This window comes from Halyomorpha halys, unplaced genomic scaffold (genome assembly GCF_000696795.3).
Source record: "Halyomorpha halys isolate HHAL.00 unplaced genomic scaffold, Hhal_1.1 Scaffold421.1, whole genome shotgun sequence".
Taxonomy (NCBI): Eukaryota; Metazoa; Arthropoda; class Insecta; order Hemiptera; family Pentatomidae; genus Halyomorpha; species Halyomorpha halys.
The window spans coordinates 934,318-949,957 of record NW_027109834.1 but is presented as its reverse complement, the minus strand read 5'-3'; the positions used below and the strand labels follow the sequence as shown (position 1 = coordinate 949,957).

General features: G+C 31.0%; 1 protein-coding gene across 1 annotated transcript in view; it reads right to left on the bottom strand.

Moving 5' to 3' along the window:
• Nucleotides 1-3,163: 3,163 nt before the first annotated feature.
• The window catches only part of Teh4 (tipE homolog 4), a 187,077-nt gene continuing 174,600 nt past the window's right edge, over nucleotides 3,164-15,640 (bottom strand). Inside the window, exons 6-7 of the mRNA XM_067047995.1 lie at nucleotides 4,216-4,510; nucleotides 3,164-4,103 (exon numbers count right to left, since the gene is read on the bottom strand). Coding sequence (XP_066904096.1) covers nucleotides 3,816-4,103; nucleotides 4,216-4,510 — 583 coding nt within the window. The 3' untranslated portion in view covers nucleotides 3,164-3,815. The remainder of the gene's footprint in view (nucleotides 4,104-4,215; nucleotides 4,511-15,640) is intronic.

The window sequence follows — 15,640 nt, the reverse complement described above, 5'->3', positions numbered from 1 at the left end:
ATATTATCTGTTATAAAAATATTTCCGCATAAAATAAAGTAATGTATTAAAGTATTATTAATAATAAATCTTTCCCTCTTATAGCTTAAGGCAGAAGACATTTGTTTCAAAATAATAACGATAAATAGACTAAAACGGCCATTTCCTAAATAAATTTTAGCAGGATTTTTTAATATTGTAATAGGAGATTAAGAAGAGATATCCAGAGCTCACTCAATCGGACTTGCACTGTCGGGGCTGTTAAGCCCTTGCTCTTCTATTGCAATATAAAAATCTCTCCCTTATTCACTGACATTTACGTCTTTACATTGACCGTCTAAGGAGTATATTCCTTAATAACATTGACTATGAAAGTGGGCTTGAGAAGTCTGAACTGAAGAAGTTCTTTACTGCTTTTTAAGTCCGAAGACCGAATTGAGAGAGACCGAAATCTGTTTTATAATCCTCCAATGATAACCTCATTGCTTTAGTTAATTTTTAACTTTCTTGTCAATTTTACAAGCATTATTGTTTAATTGATTTTTGTTTTTTCTGATAATAAAAATTAGATCATTATCTATTTTTTAAAAATATTAATTAGTTTTCATCAGCACTGTTTTTAGGCGCTTTCAGACGATCGGACTTTTTTTTTTTTTACGGAAAATCGGAGAACAATTATAAAGTTAAAATTATATTTATTTATTGATTCGTAATATTTTATTCCCGGATATTTACCTTGCTTATGTTTAGTCACCTCGTATTACAAACTTTTCGAATGCGGATGATAGTATATGATAGATATCAAGGTTCTGAAAAATTCACAGAAGTGCTATTTGATGGTCTACTCATCTTGAAAGCTTTTTCCTTTCAAAGTGAGAAAGATATAAGTGAATAAGAAATATTCACTTCGTGCTAGATTCGATGAAAAAGAGGAGCGGGACAAAACTTTTCTTCCACGGAAGACTTAGATGTAGAAATACCTGTAACCAAAGTGGCTTCCGCCATTTTTTTTTAGAATAATATACAAAATAAAATCTAAACTTGCAAGTATTTTTTGTATTTAAGTGCGATAGAATTAGAGCAAACGTTAATTTTCAGCATTAAAGTATGTTGACTCCCTTGAAATATTAAATTTTATTGATAAAAATAATCGAAGAAGAACTTCTGACAAAAAATTGAAAATTGATCAAACATAATTGTTTTTTTTTTTTTAAAAAGGTCTGGAAAGAAACATAACGATTGTGTACCTCTTAACCAGTTTGTACTATTAATATATTAGAAAATATTAGAAACTTAACGAAACATTTGACAAACAAGGAAATGATTAAGATTGTTAAAGTTATTACATGAAAACACTTTACTACTTACTACTAGCTTACTCATACTTACGGTGGAATAAACTACATGATGTTAGACAAGTAACGTTATGACCGTTCTTAGATGTCTATAGAAAACGTCACAACTATGAAAATTTCTGACTCTACATGCCAAAGATTAGAAAGGAAATGGATAAGAGGATTCCTTAACTACAGAACTACCTGATGTAAAATGAGGAGATTTTCTATCACTTTCTCTGGTTGTCTAAAGGTCTTCATAAATCATCAATTGGTTTCACAACAAACATTTGGTTTCCAAGCAATTCCGTCTATCGTCTCGGAGAAAGTTTGGTGATTGGACAACAGTTTATAGACCGTGGTGTACAAAACATTTGAGCACAGAATAACGACATGTACGCTGGGTTAGTTACGCAAAAAGAAATGCAGCACAGTATGGAGTATTGTGCAACAGTTGGATCGTGGACAGGGGCCAATAATCTTAATAAAACATGTGTGAATATAAAAATAAAGTTAGTTGGAAAATGGTAAGAAAAATGTAAAATAAACTATACAACAATTTAGTCTAAATGGTGGATATTTAAGCAATAATTGACACAGTATTTAAATTAATTATTTACCGATAAGATAAAGAATACAAGTTGGGAGATTCTGAGTTTATGAAAAATAATTTAGGGTTTCATTGAAAGTGAAAAGGGAAATATGCTTTCCAGCTAAATAAAAATGTAATATTTCACTAACAAAAAAAAAAAAATGTATATATCTCATAAGAAACTTATTTTCTTGAACTTACTATAATACATTTTAAGATACTAAAACTAAGAAAATAATTGAATGTACTGTTTTACAATAATTTAATCCCCCCCAAATAGTTTTCCTGATTATAGTGTACAAATCTCGAAAATAAATTTAGAAGACTGCATTTTATATAGTAAATCAATAGAATAAGCAACCGAGTGGCGATCGACAGAAGTACTAAAACTACTTATTTGATTACTAACAATAGTTTTTCTACCATTTATGTACCTTTCTTGACCGCCACCCGGACCATCTTTCTATAATCATCACATACGGTCAACTAAGTAATAATCTTTCGTCTAAAAATAATGATAGTAAAAAAATTAACTAAAAATAAAAGTAGTTTTATAGAAGAGTATAATTATTATTTTCAAAGCAGTTATTTTTCGAAGGATTACTGATAAAAATAAATTGCTTAAATACATTAACGACCCATTTTCTAGTTATTTGATGACAATAGCTCACACTCATTGTGAGACGAATTCCTGGTCTTAAATGCCGAGGGTGGAAATAACGATGAGGTTTCCCATTTTTTAAATCTCAATTAAAAATTTTAATAGCCTTTATTGCTTGTGTAAGTAATAGAGAAAATATAGCTGTATTGACCACTTTTTTCTTTCGTCGTGAGTTAAAGTATTGATTTAACTACAAAAATATTTTAAATTTGTTATACAGAATAAACAATCCGTTTAAAGAACTCTTTTAAATAACAAGTTAATGCTGATAGAAGAAATTAAAAAGAATAATCCCCTTCATTCATATTTTTCAGATCAGCCATAGATCAATAAACTTTTAATTGACAATAAAAAAATAAATAAAAAAGTCACTTATCAGTTTTGATATTTAATATCTAAGCTTTTTTATCTATCATTAAGATATAGTTAGAAACCGCTTAAAATTTATTTACAAATATATATAAAAATTTTCAAGATGAAATGTAATAGCAATTGTAAATGCATCGGATTTTTAAATGAATTCCTTTTATTCAGATGGTAAAAAAAATAGACGTCTTCCAGAATTTTTGGCCATTTCATCTGTTATGATCCCTTCAATTCAATTTTTTTGTATATAAGAGTTAATGAAATTTTATATTAGCTGTCTTTAATAGATTATTTATAATACATGAACGCACTTGCAGGAATTTATTCTCGGCAATTATATATAAATTTAAATTAATAGATATATGTACAATTAATAGCTATAAGTCATATATTTTGGGTTGATCCCAGTTGAAAATTATAGTCAAAAAAAGTGTCTAGCCAGTAACGATATAAGTGTTCGAAGTTTAAATCATCTATTGTTACTCGTAGTGCTTGGTAACATTTTTAACCTTTGATTTCGTTATCTAGGGTTTCAGAAAGATACTTTAGAGTGACAATCAAATAACTTCATTCGATAATATTAATGGATAGACAATATTTTTGACTTTACCTCAGACTCCAAAATTATCCTAAGTGCCCAGAGCTTGAATAAGTCCATTTTCATACCTGGCTGCACTACGGTGCAATAATTTGACAAATAAAGAAACGCATGGTTATTTTAAAAAGCAGTCTTCATTCATTATTACCGTTTTATACGCAACTTTTGTCCACGAAAATCCTTGCTCTGAACCCTTAGCCAGGTAGACTACATTAAGACTTGCCCATAGTTCATTAGTCACGAGTGTTGTTATCAGTCGAGAACAGGTTCGACTTCCAGAATGGACTACGTCGAAGTGTTGGCCGAACTCTCCGCCATGGCATTCGTCCTCTCGATTATGCCGTCCATGACTAGGTCCATTTCAGCGTTGATCTCCTCTTTGGTCTTGACCGGCTTCTTCGGGCAGAGGGTACACCGCATCTTGGCGTCGTCTCCCACATGGACGGAGTGGCCAATGACGACCAGAGTGATGAATGATATGACAAAAAGCGAGGAAGGGACGAAGATGGCGATCATCAGTTCCTTCCAGGTCTTGTTCAGATCGAAACGAGCTACCACCATGAACGAGTCATTCTAAAACCATAGCATATTCAAATATATAAACGTATGTCTTGAAAACATCATCAGGAAATTGCACCTACATAACACCAATAAAATTATTGAAAAATAAAATAAAAATATATACCTTGTGGTAGAAACAGGGGAACCTACTCTGCGCTGTCTTCTCATCGCCGTCGTTGCCGTGGGTCTTGACGAACTCGACGCACTCGCCTCGCAGCGTGTTCACGCAGCCCTCCAGGTTGATATACAGCCTCGAATAATTATAGATGGTGAGGGTGTGCTGCGGAGGAAGGTACTTGTGTTCGGGGTCCAGGATGACATTGCTATTAGCGACTATCTTCCAGTAAGTGATGAAGCTGATGTTAGGCTTCGGAATATCAAGGTCATTGAGGAGGGTTCCGTTGATGCAGTCTGTACCGCTGGAAATGTAAGAATTATATTATAGTTTCAGGAAAAATGTAGAATTCTAAAATATAAAATTTATAGCTTAAAACATAAATAAAACCAATGAAAGATATTTTTCACATTCGCTAACTGAATCAATAAGATAATTTGAATGCAAAACAAGAAAATTTTCTTTACTTTTTGTTCTTTAGGGGGAGAACAATGAGTTCCATTACAAGATTTGGCGGTATTTTTACATAAGTGTTTTTTTAAATCAAGTAAAACAGCATTCTCGATAATAAAAAGAAACTAAATGAAGATTTATTCATTTTTTGTTGTGATATAATACCTCATTATATATGGACTAGGGTCTACGTTACTAAAAATTAACTCATTTTTCAATTACATTACAATGCCAACAACAAAAAATATAAAAAGGTAATCCTTCCCGCCCGGACGCGCCCCACTAAAATCTCCAGGGAACGACAGCCCTATATCACTTTTAAAATATTTGCTTAACACGGAAGAGGGAGACGTAAGATAGTTAAATCGAACTATATTTTAAAAACGCCTGAAATTATAAAACGACGTGGTAAGAAAAAAGACTGAAAATATACTACAATGGATAAATTCTGCATAGTAATAAAGATAAGTAATGATAGTAGTTCAGTAATACAGATGAGTAATAATAGTAGTTTCGTAATACCCTTCCCACTCTCCGTCATAGCCTTACTTTTCTTATCTTTGAAACAGACAATTATAGCGAATAGGCTGATGTACAACATGTCACAATCTAAAAATTTCAGAGATTTTAACAGAAAGAAATATAAAAAGACAATCCTTCCCGCCCGAACCCACCCCAATAGAACCCCAAAGGAGCGACGGTCCTATATCGTTTTTACGTACAAGGATGATTATCAAATAACGGGCAATTTTCAACTTCAATAAATTGAATTCCATGGATCACTATACAATCATGTTGGTTAGAATAGGATCTCGAATTCATTTATTTTTTAATAAATACTTTTTAATAGATTGTAATGTTTTACTGTTGTTCTACTGGCTATGAGCACCGTAATTCTCATTATTCGTCGAAGAGCTACGTTTTCACATTCAATTAGATCTTGAGTTTATTTTCATACATCTCAGAAAAAAGTAAATTAATTGTTTTATATTTTTAATATAGGCTTTAGAATATTGCAAAATAATAGTAATAGTAGTAATAAAATAATAGTAATAAAATTCTTTATTTATTCTTGAACAAATCTCTTCAGAATAGTAATACAAAAAATAAAAATTTGGCTTTAGTGTCTTACAGTAGAAAAAACAAACAAATATAATAAATAATATTTGATCACAATGTAGCTTTTAATAATTAATTGAAGAAAAAAAATGATAATTGATTATCATGAGCACATAATGTTAAAAGCCAATGTATACAATGGAAAAAAATATATAAATTTACAATACAAAAGATGCTAGAGTAATAGTTCAGTTAAAGGTGTTAAAGAAAAGTAAGAACATATTCTATAGATTTGTAAATTTTTGTTGAAAACCAGAAAATTCAATTCTGGGGGATGGAATTCCACAGGGAGGAGAAGCTGTCAATGGAAGATCTGTCAAAGGCTACTGTTCGGTGGGCCTTTGTGTATAAATATGAAGATTGAGAACGGATATTGAATAGGTAAGATTAGAATAAAAGGAGATTGGAAATGGATGACGGACGGAAATATGTTTCAGAAAAAAGGTTATTTCCGTCCTCTCAGACTTATTACATTTTGAGGAGAACCATCATTAAGAGAAGAGACTTTGATTGATTAATTAATTAATGCTTATGGTGGATACAAATTCATAATATTTCCTGAAGTATTTTCCAGTAGTTGTTAACAGCACTTTCCTTTACCCCTATGAAGACATCAATACCAAATATAATCCATGTTTTAAACAAAATTTATATTCCATATTCTAGTAACAGTGACACCGCCAAAGACGATACGGACTAATGGATAACCCAGAGGACCTGACACTCCCCTCCTTCCCAATGCAAGGACTCGCTCGGTCTTATTACCATAAGTTATTTCAGGACGGCCTCCTCAGGAGTCTGTACTTCAAGCCTGATGGATTCTGGTAATTTTAAAATGTCTTGGGGTAATATATTAAAAAAGTTGCTGACTCCCCTCATCCATCATGACACGTTTACAGGAACAATTCAAATTTCACTTCATGATTAAGGGTATATTAATGATTATAACTGTTCAATCTTCTCTGAAACACTTTATTAATATTTTTTATTAAAGAACTCTCAATAATAAGTTTAAAATGAGGTGTTCATAAATCTTCTCTTTCTATGAGAAGATAATCGGAGGTGCAGTCAGCAAAGATGTGCCAATGTTACGACATGATAAAACAAAACGAGGTAACAACCTTAATACAGAGAAACATAAAAATAAAATAATAATGGACAAAAGTAGTTAATCTGGTCCATTATGAAATTAGAAAATTAAATTAAAATAGGGTTTCAGATTAAGTCACTATAGAAAGTTTGGTGGTTAATCAAATTATCCATGATATGTATTGTATAAAATACTTGGTATATTCAATATTATTTTTGTTTTATTTCTACTTTTTTATTTAAATATGTGATATAATGATTTTATAAGTTTATGTAAAATGTGTATTATATCTGCTACTTTTATTTACGTCTTCATAATAATAGATAATCAGAATACCAATCAAGTTTAGTTATTAGAAATAAAAAGTCACCTTGATTTTTTTTTATTGGATGAAGCACACAGTTAAAAATAAAAAAATCAATTAAAAGTATTTTTTTCTGTAAATTTCTAAACTTTATAACCTATTTCAGAGGTATATTAAAGTAATCAGTCTTGATTTTTTAAAAATTCATTTATTTATTATTTATTAATTTAAATTAATAATTGCATCTTATTTAATAGTTCTCATTCTATAAATTCTATTAATCATGGAATAAGTATATATGCTTATATTTTGATTTTAATAATCTATCTTACATATGTACTCACTATTTACATCGATTATTATTGACTGTTATCGAATACTGTTAAACAAAACATTTGTATTACAAATTTTCGTTACTAACATTCCACATTTCGTTGTTTTTCAACAAACAATATACAATCCCTTAGAAAATATTTAATATAGTTGAAATCTGATTACACTATCTTAATTTAGAGATTTCCAAAATGATGCTTGAAATATGAAATCACATAATTTCATTTTAAGAGTGTTGCCGTCTGTCAAAAGTGTTGTTGCCAAATTTACAAAATCATCAGCTATTTAATGGTTTCTTCACTCTTTCTTGAGCTATTTAATTCCCACTGTATGGGAATCTTTAAATTAATGATTATTAATTTGATTTTGATATTAGATGATCATGAATTGTTTTCAATATTGAGAGCAGTTTCCTTAAATTCATCACAAATGAATTTAGATTTTTGTTAGATTTCTTCAAAGTAGTTTTGTACATTAGAATTTGGAATAAACAATCTTGATCAATATGAATAGAATTATTTTTTTCCAAATTTTGTCAGATATAAAAAATAATTTTTTCTAGTAAAGAAATAAGACACTTGAAGTGTATTTATATGATATATACCAAAACCGGTGAGAAGATTCGTGTGATTGGACATTCAAGATATTTTACTATCTTTTATTTGCCGGTATAATAATTAATTATCCATTGGGAATTGATTAGTTAAAATTTATTGGTACGGGAAGTGAATGCTATGGAAGGAGTTAATCTCGATGCTTCAAATGTTGCCAATCTGCGCGGATGATTGCAGTCAGACAGGAATTTGAGAAACAAAGTAATCGTGAGAAATGTCTATGATCTACTTTTTCTTTCTATGCAGGTTTATGTTCGGTTGGAACAGAAATGCGGTATTTAAATGATAATTTTGATCTTGTTTCGATGCGGTCATTTTTCCGGCCTCGAGCAGAATTACTCATTTGAGCTGTAAAACCACGGATCCTAGGTGGGATCGATGACTGCCCGGTATGTTACTCGAAGAAAAGGAAGGTGCTATTCACTTATTGGGAATCTGTCACAACTATAGTAAAATTAGAATAAAATATTTTGGGCAGTGGGCCTGCTCTCCAAAAAATTTTCCAGTTTATTAAAAGGCTCTAATCGGAGAGCTGTTAGCAACTATCTATGACAGGCGTCACCTGAAAGAGCTCAGTTGGTAAATATGTGAGGGATCAATGCCATACCACAGTTAGTAATAAATTTGATAATATTGTTTACTTTATTTTAACATAAATACCGTACTGTTGATTTAAATTACAGACTTGTTGAGTTTTTAAAACATTTAACTAATTTTAAAAATAAGTTTTCTTATTTATGTGTTTTAGTTAAATTTGCACACAGGCTTCGACTGGTTTTTTTCCATTTTCAATGCGTTCTTAATTATTTAAATAAATCCATATTTTGCATTTTTTAAAATAAATAAACACATTCCATTTATTCATTCATAATAATCCATTGTGCAAATATTTATGGCGTTTTTGAACAATATAATTAAAATACATTTAAATGTCTTCGTTTGATACAATTATAATAACTGATGATTCCATTCCAACATTCAATATTCAAGGGCGGACTGGAGAATCAATATTTTAATAATTCACAATTATACACTGCATGCTCTCGTTTAGGAATACCAAGGTTTTATTTATGTACACTCGTAACACAAATGGAATCACCAAAAACATTGTATATCCAAGAGCATGGCAATAAATTTGAAATTAAATAAAACGGTAATTACAATCATATAATCTAAAACATAAAAATAATAATGCAGATGTAATTAAATATAATTATAAGTTAAACACGAAAGAACTCTCTTCTATCTAATTTTGCTCCAGTATGAAAGTCTGATGCCTGAAATTGGAGTACTGAAACTGTGTTATAAGAAGTTTTTTTTTGTTTTCTAACATTCAAAATTTCCAGAGAACCAAAAAGTAGGTTTTTTTTTTAACGCACTGTGTCGACGGTTCTGGTGGGTCGAAAATTAGATGTACATTGTTCATTTTATAGGGTATTTTGTCAACTTTAATTTTTATTAAATGTCTGGCTTTGAAAAATGCTTAGTTTACTATTTAAAAAAAAACACAACATTTTTTTTGTCTATTTTCGCTATGAAGCCTCTGCCTGTTTGGTGTGAAACCTATATTCAGATTCAGCATCCCTAAAAGAATGTTGAGAACCGTCGTAAAGAAAACTTCTTAATTTTTCCTGAAAAAAATAAAAATCTATTTAAATCTTTGATGTTTGTACTATTCAATGTGGCTTTTCGGTGGTAAATTACCTTGAATAAAAAGTAATATAACGCATTTTGTGGGGACGCTTTTTTATTTTATATACAACATTTATCTCCGAAAAAGCTTAAGTTTTATTAGGGAAAAAACAAAGAAAGTTGTAATTATTATAGAATAGAAATATCTGAATTTTCATTAATTATCAGCTATAACATTTTAGGGTGGCCTTGTTTTTGTTTCGATTAGATTCAGAGCAAAAAATATTCATGAAACGTATCTCTCTTCACTAAAAATAATATTTTATTACAAACAAACATTTTCTCCCATTCCCTCTCCTAATAAACAGGACTCTACCATAGGAATTTTTATGGACTCTTGTGATTCTTCATTTTCACGATAAAGGAAATGAAATATAACTAAGCATTGCCGCATCAGCTAGTAAAGAATAAAATAAATAAATCAAATTAATAATAATATCTACACACACTGCATTTTTTCGATTGGTGCAGGGGATGCCGGGATAAACCGTTCTCAAGAGTATTTCTAATCTTGGAGAAGAATTCCGACGGCGGGGGCACAGTAAGAAGATATGACCAGTAATAAGATGGCGGAGAATTCCACAAATCCCCGATAAATAACATTCCCCAGTCCTATATTGCCCGGATGCCCTTCAGTGGATATATGCAAAGCCAGTGTCATATTCTTTATCATCAAGGATGATGTGATGAGTCGGGGAGAATGGTTAACATTGACGACTGGATCTGATCTCGTGTTCAAAGGTTTTAGAAATAGTGGAGTATAAAATCTATTTGTTTATTATATATTAACTCATCAATTAAAAAAAAGAAAAAAAAGAACATAAAGAAGTAAAAATCTAGCACCAACGTTTCGGCCAGAATTTAAAGTCTTCATCAGAGGTAAGAACAAAAAATAAAATAATAACAATAATGAATAACAGAATGATTAGAAAATATGAAAACAATTATTATTGTAGATACAAGATAGTGTTGAAAGACATGTGTAGCCTAAGTACTATAAGAAGATAAAGCTGCATGAGAAAAATAATAATATTAAGTAAGAGGAAAGAACGTATAATAAAATGCTTATAAAATTCTAGTTAGTAAGTATATGTAAACAACGAAAATTATTTAAAACAAATACATAAAAGAAATGGGCAATAAAAAATATATGTAGCTAATAAATATGTAGGTAAAATAATAGGATATTTTGATTTTATAATAATTATTTAAAATTAAAATTATGGAAAAGAATAAAATGACTCTGAATAGAGATCACAGTCATATATATAAAACGTGATGTAGCAATAACAGAAATTGAAATTGAAACGTTTTTTATTTTAAGGCATTGTTATTGGTCATTATTGCCTCTATTTCCGAATTTTGTCTTAATTTCCAACTTGAAATGTATAAATACCTATTGAAAAATGGGGTGGTAAAATTTGATTAAATCTTAGGGTAAATTATTCCAAGTATTATTAGGAATTAATAGCCTGATCAAAAATTCAATGATTGAGTAATTCATAAAGTTTATCCACAATCTGTTTGTTATCCTGCAAAATTGTATGGAGGTCTCTAATTCATTCAAAGATTTGAGGGAGTCGTATGCTTGGCATTCGGTTAAGATGTGTTTTACGGTAAGTCGCGTTCGGAAAGTTAGGCATACAACAGGAGAATCGCGGCCGTAAGGTAACAGGCGCGTATGACCTATTCGAAGGTGCGTCAAAATCACCTAGATGATATCAAAGGGGCGACGTCACTTCTGATTTCTCTTAATTTATTATCAGTAACAAATGCCCTAATTTGTTGTCATTCCAATTCAAAATTCAATAAAATATAAAATTGAAAGGTTAAAAAAAATATTCTATGTTCCTAGGAGATAATTAGAAATAACATTTCAGTTCACAAAACACAAGGCCACATTCATAAAAACAAAGTACAACAAATCTCTCATCAACAGTCTAAAAATGCATGTCAACTTGAGGCAGTACATTAAAACACATATGTAATGAACTTCTTCAAGGGGGATGAAGGGGTTATGCTACAAATAGAAAATTTTAACAAAACAAGGTTCAATTTTTTTTTTTTTTTAGAGCCTGTTATATTTTGAAATGTATATTGTCCCTTTTACATCTAGGTATCTTAGATATCTTCATTCACACTAATGATTCATAAAATGGTATATAGCCCCTTCATCCATTTAGCCCTTCAATTATCCTAGCAGCTAAATTTCACATTTATAAACTATTGTGCAGATCAGCGAGACTCTTGAGTTTTGCTCTTTTATATTATTGCAAAACTGTACGTTGGATTGGGGATGTGTTGTTAGTAGAGATAGCAAAACTTGTTGAAAGGTCAAACGATTGTTCACTGTTTGTCACTTTAGAATGGTTCGTTTATTGTATAGACCAATTTTTTTCCAGATAAATAGCAGGTAATTTAATTATTATTTCATGTATATTTTATGTTTCGATTTAGTTGCATTTTAGATTGATTGTGTTATTTCAATTATTTATATTTTAAAGCATTCTTCTAGAATAATTATATCAGTTACTTTCATTGGGTCTTTCATGTTAAACCTAAAGAAGTGAATAACACTCCATTTATCTTATTGACTTCAGTCATAACAAGAAATAGCACACATTCACTTGATATCGGGTTGTATAATAAGTTCGTAGCGTTTTTAAAAATTCCATTTTCGCGTCGCCCTTCAACTGTTGATGACCATATTCAAGCATTGGTCACAGACAACCTTCACTCTACGGCACGTGATATCGCAGAAACACTTAACATATCTCATGCAAGTGTCTAGAATCATTTGTGTCTCATAATTGCAAAGACTCTATCATGATAACACCCGTCCTCACGTGTCTTTGCAAACCCAGCAAAAATTATTGAAGTTTGGCTGGGATGTGATCCCTCACCCACCCTATTCACCAGATTCTCCTACAAATTTTCACTTATATCAGACCCTTTAAAATTCTCTTAACGGGAAACACTCTAATTCGCTCGAGGACTGCATAACGCACATGGAGTAGTTGATTGCGCAACAATCTGAGATGTAGGAAAGATCTGAGGAAAGATGGCAACATATAATAGATCAAAACGGGTCATATTAAAAATATTTACAAGAATCTAAAGTTTTTATTGAAATCACCCAAAACGCTAAGAACTTATTTTACAACCCAATAAATAGCAAAAATGTTTCCAAATGTTATCCTATCTTTGGCAAACGAACAATCGTATAATACATACCCAAAGATTTCTGATTTCTAAATTTTTAGACTTTTTCACAAACTCCTTGGTACGTAATTAACAACAATTTAAATTCTAACTTTCATACTTTAACAGTTAGCAAAGATTAGTGAAGGACTCTCTACAAAATATTTCATCATAAATGACTAAATAAAAACTAGTAGTATACATAAGAATAACAAAAACTAAATAATGATCACTACAAGAATTATTACCTGTAATATCCCAATATCTCTCTGGTAATGCTTAATGTCAATTCACATTTTGATTAATAAATAATAAATATGTTAAAGATTTTCATAACAGCGTTTATAGGCAATTTTAAAGTTTCCCTTTGAAATCAAATAATATACTCTCTAGATTATTCAATGAAAGGCAGCGGATATATTTATAAAGATTTTGAAATATCATCATCACCATCCCGAGGTCAACAATCCATTACTAGATCTTCGCTGCCTCAAGAGTTGTCCTCCATGTTTCCCTATCCTCAGCAGCCATCCACCAGTTCCTGATTTCAAGGATTCCGGCATCGGCACTTACTCCATCTCAACTTTGGTCTACTCACTTTCCTTTTTCCAGCTGGCACCGTGCTATACAGCTTCCTTGAAGTTGAGGTCCAGCCCATCCGTACAACGTGCCCCGCCCATCCCAACCTAGATATCCGGATAAATTTTGAGATATAAACGATATTATTCTAGCTAGAGTAAATAGGGTGGAAACTTAGTTGCAATTTTCATTACACTGAAAAGTTCAAGGTTCGAAGAGGTTCAAAGCAATCTCTTTCCTCTTTCTAATTGATTTTGCAATCACATTAGTAAACACAGGACTAATTAATTATTTCTATTGAGGTTAATAGATACAGGTTAGGAATAGAAGTGAACAATGCCATTGTTCCGAGTGGCAATCGATTTTAATTAGTGTCCTACTGTGTTTGTGTGGCAATATATCGCTGCTTTGCTAGAAAAGTGGCACATTTTACAAAAAAAAAAAATTGAGTTTATTTATAAAGTGGCAAATTTCAAAGACTAACGTAAACTGCGGTTACTTTCTTTACTGAGGTCTGAGGTCGTCCTACAGACTTTATTAATGCTATTAGAGTTGTTACAAATTAACTCAAGTTTACGGTACAATCTATGGAATACCACAAAATAAAAAAAAAAACTTTTTTGTGAGATATGTTACAATTTAAGCAAAGCAGCGATATGATACTTTATATAGTAGTAATTTATTTTTCAATTTCAATATCAATAATTTTTGCTAAATTGTTTTATAAAATTAAAAATTATTAATATTAATGCATTAAAAAAAAACACTAGTCGCACAGTAATGCCAGTTACTAATACTCAAATATTCCAGAAAATAATCTTTTTTCGGACAATTTCTATTTCATAACTAGTTACCTATATTTAAAAATTAATGATTTCTCGTTTGAGAAAAAATATCTACGGGCCGTTGTAAGACAAGACATAGGTGCAACCAGAAAATCTATTTTTTTTATCAAATGAGTAAGCATACTTAGTTGATAAAATTTGGTAAATCTATACTAGTCCAGGTTTGCACTAGTTCCCACTTTTCTTTCTTGAGGTGTTAATAGTTGACAGTAGATTAGCATGAGGAGAAGATGGCCAGGGGGGGGGATGTGGTCAGCAAGTAAACACTAATAAATGAAAACTATTTATTTTTGCCAACGTTTCGACCTGAATTTCAGGTCTGTGTAGGGACGTGTATATGAATGACTGTTATCTCGTCGTTGGCCTCGTACTGCTGGATTCATAATGAGGGGTTAATAGTGGACTAAGGATTAATATGTGGAGAAGATAATCAGGGTGGAGGGTGCGGTCAGCGAATAAAACGTCAGCACAAATAAATAGTTTTTGTTTATTTGCATTTATTTGCTCGCTACACCCCCCAACCATCTCCACGTTATTTTATTTCTTAGCTAAACCTTTCTTTAAATATAGTAGTAATAATAATAATTTATAACAATAATGGCTTAATGGTTCGATGCCGATACTACTTATTTTTCTCTACATACGTCTGTTCAGTGGCACCCTTCCAAACACAAATATACTTAATCAGAATTAATCACTTGACTTAATCAGAACGAAATCCCCCATTTATGTTTCGATCTACCCCTCGGACGTTTACCCATCGGTTTAGTGTTATTAACATTTTAGGGATCTGTTCTCTCATCAATATCTTCCACAACAATAAGATGTGCATCTCCAAAATGCTATTACCTGAATGAGATTTTGCCGATACCTTCAATTCAACATGGTTTAGCCATTAAATTCCCTCGTTAACTCATCCTTTTATGGTCCGAATATTTTAGGTAATACTTTATTTTCAAAAATCTTAAGGCTTTGCTCGTTCAGTTGCTTCGTTTCGCATAAAAAAAACAAAAAAAAAAACTTATAGTAAGCAATTCGAAATTGAAAAATAACAAGCATTTTCTGCCTTTAAACTTGCTTTTATCAACTTTGTTGCATTAAGTTTTATAGCTCCCTTGTCCTCACCAAATAATACCAAATTATAAGCATACTCAAGCACCGGTATTTTACCACCTTAAGGCTAAATGTACCGATTTTTAGTAAG